Source organism: Azolla caroliniana, unplaced genomic scaffold (genome assembly GCF_043228905.1).
Source record: "Azolla caroliniana isolate FFs.n. ecotype wild unplaced genomic scaffold, voAzoCaro1.0.p SCAF_2, whole genome shotgun sequence".
NCBI lineage: Eukaryota > Viridiplantae > Streptophyta > Polypodiopsida > Salviniales > Salviniaceae > Azolla > Azolla caroliniana.
The window spans coordinates 13,729,932-13,746,538 of record NW_028230437.1 but is presented as its reverse complement, the minus strand read 5'-3'; the positions used below and the strand labels follow the sequence as shown (position 1 = coordinate 13,746,538).

At 40.1% G+C, this 16,607-nt stretch overlaps 2 protein-coding genes and 1 long non-coding RNA gene across 3 annotated transcripts; 1 reads left to right on the top strand and 2 right to left on the bottom strand.

Moving 5' to 3' along the window:
* Nucleotides 1-349: 349 nt before the first annotated feature.
* Nucleotides 350-13,715, bottom strand: APM1 (aminopeptidase M1). Its single transcript, XM_087315170.1, has 18 exons — nt 13,348-13,715; nt 11,682-11,824; nt 11,500-11,602; nt 11,201-11,387; nt 11,025-11,118; nt 4,624-4,777; nt 4,442-4,546; nt 3,651-3,767; nt 3,447-3,560; nt 3,166-3,348; nt 2,761-3,070; nt 2,490-2,611; nt 2,239-2,336; nt 1,644-1,821; nt 1,373-1,555; nt 1,216-1,293; nt 933-1,007; nt 350-839 (listed from the first exon to the last, which is right to left on the bottom strand). The coding sequence occupies exons 1-18, from the start codon at nt 13,687-13,689 to the stop codon at nt 657-659; spliced, it is 2,769 nt and encodes a 922-aa protein (XP_087171296.1). The 5' UTR covers nt 13,690-13,715; the 3' UTR covers nt 350-656.
* Nucleotides 5,962-8,274, top strand: LOC147867390 (uncharacterized). Its single transcript, XM_087339602.1, has 2 exons — nt 5,962-7,358; nt 7,670-8,274. Exon 1 carries the CDS (start codon nt 6,227-6,229, stop codon nt 7,193-7,195), a length of 969 nt encoding a protein of 322 aa, XP_087195728.1. The 5' UTR covers nt 5,962-6,226; the 3' UTR covers nt 7,196-7,358; nt 7,670-8,274.
* A 107-nt stretch (nt 13,716-13,822) lies between the features above and the next one.
* Nucleotides 13,823-14,065, bottom strand: LOC147867388 (uncharacterized). The gene is made up of 2 exons (XR_015532394.1): nt 14,013-14,065; nt 13,823-13,977 (listed from the first exon to the last, which is right to left on the bottom strand). It is a non-coding gene; the product is annotated as an uncharacterized LOC147867388 (long non-coding RNA).
* Between the last annotated feature and the right edge of the window lie 2,542 nt (nt 14,066-16,607).

The window sequence follows — 16,607 nt, the reverse complement described above, 5'->3', positions numbered from 1 at the left end:
GAGAGATAGCATGACGTGTATATCAACTTAATTTAGCATAAAGACGTTTCTCTATATTCTGTCTTGCTATATCAATCTTTTATAACAAATATAACCAGCAATAACAATGTATTATGTAGATCGACCTAAAAATTGCCACATTGGAAATTATTTGAAGGCAAACACTTTAATCTGAAGTTCATATAGCTTAATTCTTAGGAGTTAAACATATCTTGATTCTTGACTACCCCATGTTAGGTTAAATTTATTTTTCTTTGTAGTTCTCAAATATGAGAAGCAATTTTAAGATGTCATGTTTTGTTGGATATTATAGGCCATTTTGGCTCTTAAAGACTTCATATAGCACATACGAAAGTTTATATAATTAGTTCTATTAGCCAGACTATCAGTCAGAATGCACTTCATTTGGCCATACTCAATTTTCTCACTCTACTCAATGACCTTGCAGAAAGTATGTGTAGGCCTTCTGTGAAGCTTTTACCCATGTCTTTACTAACCTCTTCACCGAGTGCCCAACCTCAATCATGTATATGACGCGGCACAATGTAGGTATCATTCCGAAATTTGTGGAAAGAAAAAAAAATTGAAGAAAATCTAACTGTAAATTTAATGTTTATCCACTAAAAATTTTGGACCTTGTCAATCATATTAACATTTTAATTCTTTGCCAACAGCTCTTGTATAACATTACAAAAACCTTCCTCTAACCGTACATGTTTAACCCATTGTGCATTGATACGCACACGCTCTATACTTTGCTTGACAGTTCGTTCTACAGATGGATTTCCATGGACTGAAAAAAAAGCTTCGATCTCTGATGCTTTCTCATCACTAGTAAACTGTAAAGCAAATATGCCCCCAATCAACATACGTGTCACAAGAAACAACTTATTATTAAAAATGGTAAAAACAAGCATCACCTTCATACTAACCTGTGAGGTAGTAGTTGTGATAAATTGTGCCACAAGAAACCCTTCCCATTTCTTGGATACAAGGTCCCAATTTTCCTGTGAACAAGCAAGTAGATCCAACATAAGGGAGGTCATGTCATCATTCTTATGTTAACTCTTCCATGAAAAATGTGGGAATACAACTTGATTCACATAATCACCTTCCATACGAATAAAACCACTCATAGCATACAAGTCTATGTTCTAGGAAAATAGTGGTCAATACTGCAATAGACTTGATAAAGCATAACATGCACTCTATTACCTTTAGCCAAGCCCAACCTATTTCACGCCCCTCTATACTGATTCCAGAAAATACAAACAATGTATCTTGATTACGAACCTGAAAAGTCAAAACATGCATCAATATTACCTCTCAATACTAACTGCAAGCCTTTGAACCACAATGACAGTTCACAAACCTCAGATGAAATAGCAAAGTCAAGTGCTTCTTTCACCATCACCGGATCAGGAGAGGAAGCAAGATGTCCCAATATTCGTGATTTTTCTTGGCTAAGGTCTGTGTCTCTATACACTTGTAGCAAAGAATCATAGCCTCTTCTGTCTGATGAAGTTGTTTTTCTCATTATAGCCTTAAATGCAGCCTGCATTCAATATAGAATTTCAAAGAAATCAAAACCTAATTAAGATCCTAAACAGGAAAACAGATCATATTTCAAAAGCCAATTTTACACTTCTGATGTCTGCCGGCAGCAATGGTGTTTCTCTATCTTGGACAAAAACTTCAAAACGATGAACTGCTTCTCTAGCTATATCATCATTCTGAAACGATATCAGTGCTCCTAATAGATCTCCTCTCAGCATAGCATCTAGATGACTCTCGTTTTCTTGAGCTTCCCAGCCTAGTTTCCTGTGACATTGTTATTTAATGTGTAGGTTTTTAGCATTAAAACAAGCATAAATATATAAGAAAAAGTTGAAATACCCTTGAATTTTTTATTATTTCCCACAAAAGCACTAGGTCCACTGAATTCATTGACCGCATGATTGCTCAATTAATATATGTAATTGCTGGGGAGAGTGTTGGTCAAGGGATTTGGGGAGCTAAAGTTTTCATATATTTCGGAATTTGCCCTAACTATATTCACCAGTATATCATGCACATAGTTGTATGTCTTAATTAGAAACCAGCAATGTCTTTAGCTTCACATGACTCATTCCTGAACATAAATGAGGTTACAAACATAAGATGATACAAAATCAGGCAAGGAACAGCACTTACACACTGCCCCTTGAATAGCATAAAAACTAGAGAGATACGACTTACTCAGTAGCATACTGGAGAATTTTTGCATTAAACTTCTTAATGTGAGATGCCATTTCAGGAATTGCGTCGCTGATCACTAAAGTTATTTTGTAGGCTATCTGAATCACCATACAAGCACATCAAGATAACTATAATCAATATATATAGTGATCATACAGTTTTACAATAATGTAACAATAATCCACTATACGAATATCATCAATTACTCAATATCATCCACATAGTTTTACACCAAGATAAACCCCTCTTACATTGATCAAACTTCCAAGGACTGTGTAATCAGTCTCTTTTGTGAAAGAATCCATGAGAGCTAGCAACCCACTTGAAGGCTGTTTACAAGAACTAGATAATGCATATGCATCGTCCAGAATTCCTGCACTTAAAAAAGATCTCAATAAACAATCAGTATATATAAATGATTTGGCATAGATTAAGCAGGGACATAAGATAATCTATGTTACAATGGAATCAAAAGAATAAAACAAACTGTTTTATGAAATTAAAGAAACCTCACTTTCTCACCAAATCTATCAGATGATTCTAAGAAGCCTGAAGCAATTGCTACAGCAAGCCTTGCAGCCAACTCTGAATCATATTGAACCCGATAAAAGCCTGACTGTGCAACATTGAGTTTTATCCACATTGACAAAGGTCTCTGTTCGTACATCTCTGTGAAATTCAAACCATCTTCATTTGGAGGTGTGGACAAGGGTATGTTAGAAGCCTTGCCTCGAACCAAAGTTCTTGAAATTAATGAATATGAACCAACACACACAGTGACTGGTACAACCCACTCCCCGCTGCCAGTAATACCACTTGAAAGATATTGTGACTGAAAGGAAATGTTTTGCAATTATCCACAATAAGGCTATAGCTAATTTATCAACAATAAATTCTAAAACCACCATCCATTAACTAAAACACCACCTGTTCCAAAATAAGGCTAGAATCTTTGATAGTTGCAGTCAATACAGGATATCCTTTTTGTTTTGTCCATGAATCCATCAATTCTCTTACAGGTTCTCCAGAAACTTCTGTAAGAGAGGACCAAAGGTCTCCAGTACTTGCATTTTTGTAAGCATACTTCTTAATATAAGCCATCAGACCTTTCTGATGAACAACAGGGCAAGTTTTCATTTCAACCACCACCACTCCTTTTTAAACATATAACCAGTGCTAATAAGATTTCATTAGCATTGTCCATTTACCTGGAAAACATCAGCACCCAGATATGATTGCAACATTCGTATAATGGATGCTCCTTTATTGTAGCTAATTGCATCAAATATCACCTCCGCTTCTTTTGCATGCCTTATCTCAACCTTGAAAAAATCACAATTCCAGCAAATAATTACTTTGATTTAAAAAACTAGGATTCAAATTATTTAAAAATACACGGAAGGGCAAAAAACCTCAATAGGATGCGACTCAATAAGACCGTCAAGCCTGAATGCTGAAACAGTAGTATCAATGAATTGATTCCAAATTTTCCAATCTGGAAATAAATCATCCACAGCCAAAAAACTAACCTGCATATCAAGATTGCACATATTTGAGTTGATCAAGCTAACACAGTTTGTTTTCCTTCAATGGAAACATCGCTTGAGATTGCACATATTTGTGCTAGCACACAGGATAAGCAAAAGTTGGAAATGGAAAAGTGGAAGTTCATGCTGCTTTCTTGGAAATATAGCTAGTGTCATAACTATAATTCTCATATATCAGACATTATAGTTTTTATATTAGCTCAGGCAATGCCCCATGTTTAGCTGAGACAAACTGCAGGCCAGCCATCTCCTATGTTGCATAAACAGAGCTATAGAGGACAGTTGGCTGACTGATACAGTCGCCAGATTGTCATTTACTTACAGGAAATTTACACACAATATATGGTAACGCAACACAATTTCCCGGAAAGTAAAACTCAATACAAAGGCAAATTCCATATCTACTTCAATTTTATTAAAACTATTTCTCAATGTTCTATTTGAGATAATAGCTTTCCAGTTTCATCGATGTAATCACACTTCTAAAAGTAGTGCATGCAATCATTCAATATACGAAAATCACAAGTTGGCAACATGATTTCACAAACAAGTTTATTAAAATAGGACTACTCTCAGTTTAAAAACAGCTCTATAATCTAAATTTTAAATAAATCTACATTCGCCAAGAAGTGTGAGAGAGAAGGTGATAAATATACCCAAGTAGCAAAGCCTTCATTGAGCCAAAGATGAGTCCACCATTCCATTGTTACAAGATTCCCAAACCATTGATGTGCCAATTCATGGGCAACAACAATCGCAACCTTCACAAGTCCACCACAAATTACTTTCATACTAGCCTCAGATATGAAGATTAAGATCAAGAAGGAAGAGATCTTACTCTTTGCTTGTTTTTTGCAGCAGAATTCTTTTCATCATAAAGCAATGCTGATTCACGATAAGTTACGAGACCATAATTCTCCATGGCTCCAGCTGCAAAATCTGGAATAGCAACCATATCCAGCTTCGGTAGAGGGTATGGAGCTCCAAAATATCTGCATATAAGACACCAGAAAATATAGTCACATAAAAATATAAGATCAACAGAAACATCAATATCAAATGAAGAGAATTGTATTGTTGTATAGGTGAGAACAATCTGGTATAATAAAATGTAAATAAGCAAGGAAATGGGTAAAAAGGAGTTTTCAGAGATGTTTAGCAAGAACATGCCACTGCCATTCTCTGCAAACGCATAACAATTGCAAGGAGCTTAAAAGGGACTTCCTTGTGTCTATGATTTAAACATAAAGGGATAACAGAAACCTTTACCATGAAGAATTTTGCATTCATGCATTTACTATGCGATAGCTTAGAAATGGCACTCCTGTAAGTATAGAGAGAAACCAACTATACAAATGCTAATGGTTCTTTGCTTTTCTTACCTTCTTTTTGTTTCACAGATTGATGCATGTCAACTGACCTGATCATGGTATTCTAGCAATCGCCTCAAGGGAGATGTCAATGTCCCAGCACTTAGGGGCTACCTAGGAGGTACAATTTAGGATGCTAGAAATAACACTCTTCTAAGTATTTGGTACAAAATGGAAAAGGAATACAGGAAATTCCTACCATACACCCCCTTCCTCCATCACACAGAATGAACAACATTTACTTTGACACTGCTTTCAACACGGAAGGGGACAAGGAAAATGGTGAACATGGTTAAGGGAATCAGAACGAGAAACTCCTATGCTCAGTAACCTACATTAACATGAAAATGGCACGAAGCAAGAATAGGGTAGTCGATTGTGTGGTATCTTTCAATCCAGAAACAAACATATGACAACATTCTAAACACAAATCCGACCATCTTATCAACTTCTACTTCAAAATTAGCAAACCAAAAAACAATTAATGCTTACAGATTGAAACGGTCAAGGAAATACTAGATTAATTATGAATTTTCTGAATGAAACTAGACAAATGAAGGAAGCACGGTGAAACATTTATACAAATTATTAACTTAAAAATCATGAAGATAAACAAAATAACAGTATAAATCAATCAAAAAATATATTATTATAGAAAATATTGACAACACTAAATATATTATGAAGATAAATTTACAATCTGTGACATGCATGTTCACCATGCATGGATTTCACAACATAGTTAGAAGTTCAACAGAAAAGGAGCATAAATTATATACAGCTTTATTATACACTTGACATATTGTGGTGTCCCTTTCATGCAAGAGCATGCATTTGAACACACCACTCTTTTAGCCACTCCCGTTTAGCACATCACCCATTTTAGCCCACCCTTTTAGCACACCATTTTGGGACACATGTAGCTAGGCCGTCCCAAAATGGGTCCTTTGTATCTTCTATATATTGAATGATAAGTATGAAGCTAGCTAGGCTGGTTTGGTTTCCTTTTATGTGCATTTCACATAATTGGTGGAGAAGCGGGCTCAAATTTTAGCCACTACTACCTTGTTCATGGCATCCCAATTCCCTTCCGCCACCTCCAACGTCGATACCCCGATGGAGCCTGAGTTCTCGCAACCTCACGCACGACCTCCCCCTTTCCAAATGGAGCAGCTCCTGGAACTCATCTCCAACGCCATGCTTCAAATCAGCCATACGAATCAAGCTATGCTCTCCTTCCTCGCCGCTCACAACGACCGCGCGCAAGATCGTCCAGATTCCAAGGTGTGCCCGAAGTCCTTCTCCGGATTGCCTTCCGAGGATGTCTTAGCTTGGTTGGATCATTTTGAGATGATCTCTAGTTACCATCGATGGTCCGACGAGCGCAAAGCTTTGGAAGTTCGTACCCTGCTCGAAAACGTCGCCGCCACCTGGTACGTCCAACAATCAAGTGACGTGACCGAGAATTGGGTGATCCTTCGGGATTTCCTCGTACAAAACTTCGCCCATCAAAATTCAGCCCAAACGGCGTTACAACAACTCGAAACATTGCAACAACAAGCACACGAACCCGTGGGCCAATTTGGTGTTCGCCTCAATCAACTCCTCATTCGCGCTGACCCTACCATGCCCGAGCATGTGAAGCTTTTCTTCTTATGGCCTCGTCTGCGCCACGACATCACTCGCCGCACTCGGGACCAAGGTCCGCAGACATTCAACGACGCCATCCTCATCGCCCAACGAATCGAAGCTTGTACATTATCTGACACCCAACCTCGTTGGCCCCATCCATCAGCCACCGACTCACGCGCCCAATACCAAGGTGCGGCCCCCATGGACATTGATGTCCAAAACATGCAATTGCAAGCTCGCCGCAACCGTCCCGATCGCGATAGCGAAGGGTGCCCGAGGTGTTTCTACTGCCACAATTATGGACAAGTCCGACGTCAGTGCCGAAAATTGCAACAACAATCTCACAAGCAACAAGTCCAGATAACTATGGCTGACGCGGCATCGTTGGCTGAGCTTCCGGGAAACTGACGTCCGGGGTGCTGATGGAAGAGCCAGCCCTCCACATCCAAGCGTCTGCCTCTTCTAGTTCGAAGGTATGCACCGCCCTCGCCACCATTAATCACTGCACCCACACCATCTTATTAGACACTGGTAGTAGTATATCTTCTATTAGCACCGCTTTAGTACACCGGTTAGGTCTCCCCACATCCACTGCTCCTTCCATCCAAGTCCTTTTTGGCGATCACCAACATCTTTACCACTCTCACACACAAGCCCATTGCACTTTCACCTTAGGCACTATCACCTTCTCACATCACTTTTATGTCTTGCCCCACCAACTCTTCCCCCTCACCCTAGGTTGTGATTGGTTCCTCAAGCGCCGCGCTGTGATTGATTTTGATGCCCACAAACTTCTTGTCCATGCTTCCCCTATCCCTCTTCTACAAGATAGCTCCCCCAGCCCCCACCTTAGCCAAGTTCAGGTAGCACTTAGTCCACGAGCGATTGGTCTCCATCCGCCAATTATTAGCTCGTTTTCCATCACTAACCCTCCAACCCACACATGCTCCTACTGTCTCTTTCCCGGTACAACATGCCATTCGTACTGGGGAGGCCACTCCGATCCGCATGGCTACCCGCCGACGTTCCCCTCTCGACCACGATCACATTGATGCGGCCGTCACCAACATGCTCACCAAAGGTATTATCGTTCCTTCCACCAGCGATTGGGTTTCGGAACCCCACCTCGTCAAGAAGGATGATGGCACCTTCCGCTTTTGCATCGACTTCAGGCCTCTTAACAAAGTGACTATCCATGACCTCTACCCGCTCCCTCGCGTGGACGACCTCTTGGATCAAATCGGTGGCTCCCGTTATTTCACCTCCCTGGACTTAGCCTCGGGATATTGGCAAATCCCCCTAAAACCTTCTAACGCCCACAAGACCGCATTCCGCACACGCCGCGGGCTATTCCAATTCACCCGCATGCCGTTCGGCTTGTCTGATGCTGGCAGCACATTCCAATGCATGGCCAACTCCATTTTTGCCGCCCTTATCAACAAAGGTGTCCTCCTCGTTTATCTCGATGACATCCTTATCCACACGGCCACTTGGGAGGACCATCTACAAGCTCTCGCCGAAGTCCTCGCTTGCATAACTAAGCATAACTTGCAGGTTCAATGGAAGAAGTGTCGATGGGGAAGCACCAGCCTCCGTTTTCTCGGCTTCATCATCTCTGGTGACGGAATCCGTATGGACCCTGCAAAGGTAGCAGCCATCAACGACTACCCTCGCCCCACTTCAATCAAATCCTTGCAACGTTTTTTGGGCATGATCACCTTTTCCCTTCGCTTCATCCCAAACCTTGCCTTGGTCACTTTTCCCCTTCACCAACTCTTGAAGAAAGGCATGTCATTCAGTTGGGATCTTGCTTGTGAAGATAGCTTTCGTCGCCTTAAAACCATGGTCAAGGAATCGGGTTTGCTCGCCCATCCTAACTTTAACCAACCGTTCACGTTGCAGACAGACGCATCAAACCAGGGGTTAGGAGCCGTCCTCTTGCAAGCCGATTGCCATGGGCAAGAGAAGGCGGTCGCCTTCATTAGTCGGACTCTCACGCCGGCTGAACGCAACTACTCAACCATTGAGAAGGAGCTACTTGCGATTGTCTAGTCTTTCCAGCGTTTTCATCCATACCTTCATGGTGGACAGGTTACGGTTGAGACCGACCACCAGCCCTTGCTTTCTCTTATCCATCGACCTCACCCCCCAGGCCGCTTGTTGCGATGGATGCTGGCACTTCAAGATTATCAGTTTACCCTCTCCTATCGGAAAGGTGCAACCAATTTGGTCGTTGATAGTCTCTCTCGCGCCGACTGCCAGGCTGTCCAATTTCTCCCTGAGACATCCAATCTTCCGATACCATTGCCACAACTCGCTACACTTCAACAACACGACCCCGCCATCCAACAGATAATCCATCAGTTGCGCTCCCTCCAACCGTTTCCCTCACAACGACGGTTCATGCTCCGCGATAACTTGGTATTCTTCATTCAAGCGCATCACGAGCCTCGTCTCTACATCCCTCATGCCCTACAACAAACGTATCTCCAATTTTATCACGACCACCCATTGTCGGGCCACTTGGGTTTCCACAAGGTTCTTGAAAAATTACGTCTCAAGTATTACTGGCCCAACATGAGACACTCAGTCTCTACCTATATCAAACAATGCGCTTTGTGTCAACACATCAAACCTGGGGGCAAGCCAGCTGGAACACTCCAACCCATCACCGTCACGTCACCTTTCGAGCTAGTAGGATGGGATTTCATGGGACCTTTTCCCGAAACCTCTAGGGGCAACAGGTATATCCTTGTCATAACAGAATACCTCACACGATGGGCTGAAACTGTTGCCATCCCCGACGTCACTGCGCCAACAATTGCCACCCAACTCTTGCAAAAGGTAATATTTCAACATGGTTGCCCTATCCAAATCTTATCTGATCAGGGCCGCCAGTTCCATGGGGATGTCCTCAATGCTGTGGCAACTCAACTAGGTGTCCAACAAGTGTTTATATCCCCTTACCATCCTCAAACAAATGGCCTCACTGAACGCCTCAACAAGACCCTCAAGCAAGAAATTGCCGCTTACATCGATCCATGCCACAAAACCTGGGATCAAATCTTGCCTTTTGTCACCCATGCCTACAATACATCCGTACAAGCGTCGACACGGATCAGCCCTTTTCGAGCACTCTATGGACGCGACCCGCGGCTCCCACCAGAAACGTCCATTGACATCTGTTCTAAACCTGCCAACATGGATAGTGCTACTTGGGGGCTTTATCTCCAACAAATGCTCCCCCTCCTTCGACAAGCCAGCTCCCGAAATCTACAAGTCGCACAACAACGTCAAAAGCGACACTACGACGTGGGTCGAATCACCCCGACGTATGCTGATGGAACCAAAGTCCTTGTTTACTTCCCGATCCGGCGGCGTGGTCTCAGTGAATCCCTCATGCACCGGTGGATCGGCCCATTCACCGTAATTCGTGCCATCAAGTCCACGACTTACTTACTCCGACGCGATTCCAACGGTCGATTCACCTCAGCCCATGTTGCCCGTATCAAGCCATATGCTACCCCAAGCCTATCTTCTAGCACCCCTCCTTTTCTCATAGCGTAACACTCCTTGTTTTTCTGATGGGGGAAATGTGGTGTCCCTTTCATGCAAGAGCATGCATTTGAACACACCACTCTTTTAGCCACTCTCGTTTAGCACATCACCCATTTTAGCCCACCCTTTTAGCACACCATTTTGGGACACGTGTAGCTAGGCCGTCCCAAAATGGGTCCTTTGTATCTTCTATATATTGAATGATAAGTATGAAGCTAGCTAGGCTGGTTTGGTTTCCTTTTATGTGCATTTCACATAAATTATATACATCTTTATTATACACTTGACATATACAGGGGTATTTATGCACGGTAACGATCCACAAATACCTCACTGCCGATTACAGCCAATAACTACCGGGTTATCCACTGTTCTATTATCCCTTTACAAGTAACATTTATTGAACTCGTGAGGTTGCTCTTGCTCTCACAATACATCTATAAGTGTTACCAAAGGAGCGAAGTTTTGATGCACTATAATAATTGCGATCAAATCATAGCACAAAGATAATTAATTAATTTTGATGCAACTACCAACTAGTTCCTACAAAATACACCAGTCACAAATCCAATGGTTCTCCAAAATACAGCACTCCTAAAAAGTCTAAAAAATTCTAAAAGAATAAAATCATTATGGATCAAGATAGTTTTAAAGACCAGGAGGGAGCTCATAGACTTACTCTTCATAGAACGCTAGGATTCGGGTGGCAATATCCAGAGAAAATTTTCCTTGCTCAGTTTTACCACTCTCACAATAAACACGCACTTTGTTACCTGAAACAAAAACAGAAATTTTAAGATATAGCATGAAAAATGCCCAACATAAAAGAAAAAACTACATACAACCTGAACATACCTGATGAAGTCTCACTCTCTAAATATTCAAGTTCCCCCACAACAAGTGCTACCAAATAAGTTGACATTTTTGGAGACGACTCAAATGATACACGCTTGGTGTTTCCTACCACGTTTTCTGACTCTACTGGCATGTTTGACAATGCAACGCGATCTTTGGGAACATTGACTGTTAGTTTGAAAGTAGCCTGTGTTCCGGTCAGGAGGAAAATATTTAAGCAAAAATGTTGAATCTGTTCAAAAGTTGATATCTTCCACAGTTTGTTCACAGTTCAAAAGACTTAAATAAAAAATGTAAACCTTGAAAGATGGTTCATCCCAACATGGGAAACATCTACGAGCATCGACTGGCTCAAATTGGGTTACTGCCATATACCTCTTCTCACCACCTTTCATGTAAGAACTGGCGCAGACAAAATCACTTGGCATATGAAAATAAATACTTCACAACATATAGGTTATATTACATATAAAACATTTACCTTCTATATAAACCCTTCATACCATCAATCAATTTCCCTTCAAAATCCAGAGAGAGTATTGCTTCTCCTACTGGCAGGCATGTATCAAATGTAAGAACCAGTATTTCATCTTCCCTATCTATTTCAATGGATGGCCATAAGACCTGTTCACCCAAAAATGTTGTTAGATAATGTGGCATGCAGAATAACCTTAAATTTAGCTCTAAAAGTCATTTTGCATAGAAAAGTTTGTTGATACTGAAGTTTATTCTTTCCACTCTCTTTTCTATAAATAAGGAATGAGGTGAAAAAAAAAGGAATAGATATACAAACTTCAAAAACCAAAATAGTAAAAGGATCACTTTTAAGAAATCTGTCTCTAAATAGAAATTTGTGCCATACTCTCAAACAATTTAAAGTTCAAATAAAGACGAACTCAAATTTTCTTCCTTTATAAATGGAATAAACTGAAATTATTATGATAACGATAGTTTAAAACAGCAGTGAAAGACTAGAATCCAGACAAACATGTGAATTTACAAATTTTAAAGGCCCTCATTGCATAGAAGAATTTTCAGCAGTAATTCATAATGGCCACATGAGTAGATCCAACAGGCAATGAATCTATTTCATCAAAAACTTGATAAAAAAGGAAAATTCAGCATGAAATATCCAAAATATACCTTAATTTTATGAAAATATCAATTGAATTATCTCCGGATATACTTCATCTCTACTGCAAAAATGGAAAGCTATCATAGCTTCCCTGATAAACGGAAATCTCTTCCCATGTCTGATTATATGCGTGAAACTACATCTATCACTACTTTTCTGCTAGTTATCTCCATGTTAAGACTTAGGCTGTCAAACATGTGCATAATCTCCTTTGTGTTATGACAGTCTTAGCACAACGGGTCTACATATGTTGTCATGACTCACGTTGAGAAGATCGGTGACCTTCTCCAAACTTTGATAGATAATTGAGAAAATATATATTCCAATGCAACCTCATCAATAGGACCGAGTATGAAATTAAGTGAGCAGATAGATATTAGGCAAAGAGATGCCCTCTTTCAGAGCTTGGTGAATGAAAATATTGTCAATATCTGAAACAGAACATTTGACAAAATCTCTTGGAGAGGGCATATAATAATTGTAAGGGTTCTGAACCATGAACCAGAAATCACATCAGGTGACAACCAGTGTTTAGGGAAACTTTTGGGCTCAGAAAATACAATCTTTTCATGAAAGAATAAACGTTGAGGATTATCTCTAGCATCCAGTTCAAAACAGCACTTGCTAAATAACTTTACTTTATGGTACTTCCATATTATTTTATGCATGAAAAGGAAACTCTGTATAATGTTATGGTTTTCTTTCATAATATGTGATGACTATAATATCCAGCTACGTTCTAATAATTGCATACAATCATACAATTGTCGTATTCCCTCATAATTTCCTATTGATTTAAGTGTCAACATGAAATTCGGTATTTCCATTCATACACAGAAAGGGAGTGAAAAGCAATCTTCCGCAGTCCAATTAGAAGGGCATTTCTAATGTAGTAATAATTCTCAAAGGTTTCAATACAATATTTAACTCTGGTTACCCAGCCCTAAACCCTCTGCTAAATACCAAATGAAAACGAAAAGTTACAGATACGAGGAGAATACATGACTCTTACCTGACGAGTTTTGCTACAGCGAAGCCAGATGCTTTTCTCTTTCACCAAGAGATCAAAAACGTTGAGAACTAAGTGGCATGTCTCCTCCAGAATGTTGAGAGAAATGGTGACTTTTCCATCGAACTTGGAAGCATTAAGGTCAGGTAGGTCGAGGTGGAGGTCATAATGTTTGGGAGAGGCAAAGGTCGGCAATCTCGGAGATCCTTTGAAGAGAGAAAGGTTTGCTGATCTGCCTTTTGTGGATAATGAAGATTTTTCATTGTCTCGCTTGCGAAGGTAGGAAGCAATGACATAGGAAGCAGCAAGAACGAGAAGCGTTGTTACGGCGAGCCGAGAAGACATGGCTGATGTATGATGACGATGATATATGTATGATGTATGAAGAAAGATATATATATATATATATATATATGATGACGATAAAGGGGAGGAGGAAATGAGTTGATAAAACGCAGAAGAATACTTACTGATCGATTTTTAAGTTTGAGTTTGAGTTTGAGTTTGATTTCGATTTTGATTGATCAAGTAGCGAACAGACAGACCATGTAGTGGACGACCTTGAAGCAGGCACAGGAAATAGAGAGGAAAAGGATGGAATACAAGGTCCGAAATGCCATCCTCTGTCTGTCTCTCTCTGTCTCTCTGTCTGTCTCTATCAACTCAACTCAACTCCACATCCCTCTCTCTCTCTCTCTCTCTCTCTCTCTCTCTCTCTCTTCTCTCCCCCTCCCCTCCCCTCCCTCTAGGCTCTAGGCTCTAGGCTCTATGTGTCGGGGATTGTTCTCGTTCCTAGGGGGCTCTTTACTTACTACTTACTTTTGTTGTTGTTGTTGTTGTTGTTTTGAGAAGAGATTTGTTTGCATGCAATGCAGCAAGCAGCAGGCAGGCACACTAAGCATCCAATAATCATCCATTTATTTTTTATTTCAAGGGATGTGTGTGTGTGTGTGTGTGTGTGTGTGTGTGCATTGCTCGCTCGCACTCGTGACTACTAGCTGCTGCCAAATCAATCATAAGGAGGCTTGGCGAGGGAATCGTAGTCATGGACGCATTTCGAAGGGCACGTGTGGTCTGCATCGTCAGATCATTATCCCCAAAAGTGCAATGCATATGCCATGTTAGTAACCCAACTATGACCAGACTATGTCACCAATGACCTGGCTCTGTTCAGCCTCTTTCACGGATAAGCTAGCTCAAATTTTTGTTGAGATCAAAAATTTCAAAAATTTTGTAAGATCATAAATAAAAATTTGAAAAATGATTCAAAGATCAAAATTTCTGAGTTGTAGATATAAAAACTCCAATACTCACCAAAAACTTGGGTCATACATCACCAAACGTAAACAAAAAGTCGGGATCATTCCAGACACCATTCCTTCTCACATTTCATCCACAATTAAAATCTTAGAGACAATGAAAATTTCAACCACCATTAAAATTTGAGCACCAAATATTTATTTGAAGATACTAGAATCTTACAATATCACAAAAGTTCAGTCACGAAAAGCTTCAAAGGTTACACATGTTCTACAACCATAATCACCTAACTTTTTTCAAAGACACAACAAATTTAGCTACTACCATTTAAATTTCAAAGCCAATCTCTTTTTTTGAAGATACTATAAACTTCAACTTACAGAAAATTTTAGTCACGAAAAGCTTTAAATAAAGATCACACATATTCGGCATAACCAAAGATCAAATTCTAGCCTTACATATTTAGAGATCAAATTGTAGGAATTTTATCTAGATATAAAAAATCCAAAGACCAAAAATCTAAAAAATCACTTAATCGAAACAAAAATTAGAGATCATGGGTTTTGTGGGGAGAATGGCAAAATACGTCCATAATTTTTTAAGCAATCAGCATTTAAGTCCCTTGAAATCAATGTCAATCTATCACAATGCAAAACACTGAACCTTCTTAGTCTCACATATTGGCAACCACCTCTTAGCACGACGCGCACCTCTTTCTAGTCCTCCAATGTGTGTTTTGGTCTTGTTTGGGGAGCTACCAATAAGTTCTTGGGAGATGTTCAGCGTGGCTCCTCTTTTTGCACCAATTTGTTGCTTCTAACTGATTGAACCTCCAGATGACATATTGGTTGTTATCGGTGCACCCATTGATGATAGCAAATCCTTTCGTAGATCTGCCATTTGTTGCCAACAATGCTCAACAACAACCCTACTCATTGCCCATTATCCTCGCCCGAGCAATTGAAGTGCTTCTATAGTATGATGTGCTTCTAACTTCTTTCATTCCCTTTCTTCAACTTTTGCATTCATCTCAACTTTTGCTTCTGCTGTCAACCCTAGTTCTGCATCCATTGTGGCATAATCTATAAATGGTAATGACCCACATAGGGATGGCATATGCCTCTCAATTATCATCTGAATTCCAAGTAAATGCTTACATTTACTCGCAAGGTTTTTGCCATCATAGTAAGAGCGTTGGAGCAAGACATTGTACCATAGAGTAGGAGTGGAATGTGCAATACTTTAACCAATATTAGGCCTCATCTACAATATGCATTGTGTTGTTATCAATCACATACCTTTTGAGTATCCTCTTGGCCTCTTTAATTCTTGAGCTTTGATCCTTACAATTTGCACGAGGAGCGAATCTACCACTCTCACATGTTTCTTGCCTTTGCATGTACCATTCTATCGCGATCCCTCCAATGCAAGTGTCAATTTCAATGTGCCTGATTAAGACATACACAAGATTGGTAATAGATTGCTTTATTCTTCCTCTCAAGGCAGTGTACTTGATAAATTGCCAATGTCTCTCCACAAGATTGGTAGTGTCAACATGTTTGTAGTTGAATAATCTACCAAACTTGGGCAAAGATTCCTCCAAACACAAGTCAATCCACAACATCCTCCTTCTATATATTGCCAAACTCTAGGTTTGTCTAAGTATTATTGTATGACCTCCTCACATATAACATGGAAGGCAAATCCCGTAATACACTACATGAGTTGGCAAATCTGTTGATAGAGTTGGTTTCCTTTGGCAATAAGTTGTCAACCCATGATTTTTTAGTGTGGAACTGACACAATAAAAGATGGCGACGTGTTTGTGATCATTCCCCATTTGCAACAATCCAACATTTATGGTCTTGAGTTGTAACACTAGATATGACATTATATGATGTCCAAGATTGATCAATGACTACCTTGCGACATCAAATAAGTTATATTTGTAACAACTTATTACATTAGGATGGGGTAGCAAATGATACACACCAAGTCTTGTT

Bases quoted from the DNA above. Each gene is read 5' to 3' on its own strand.
- LOC147867390 (XM_087339602.1), top strand. From the start codon at position 6,227: ATGGCATCCCAATTCCCTTCCGCCACCTCCAACGTCGATACCCCGATG.
- APM1 (XM_087315170.1), bottom strand. From the start codon at position 13,689: ATGTCTTCTCGGCTCGCCGTAACAACGCTTCTCGTTCTTGCTGCTTCC. The intron at 11,825-13,347 runs GTAAGAGTCATG...TTGGGTGAACAG, and splicing joins GCTGTAGCAAAACTCGTCAG to GTCTTATGGCCATCCATTGA. The intron at 1,822-2,238 runs GTAAGTCGTATC...ACAATGTCACAG, and splicing joins ATTCTCCAGTATGCTACTGA to GAAACTAGGCTGGGAAGCTC.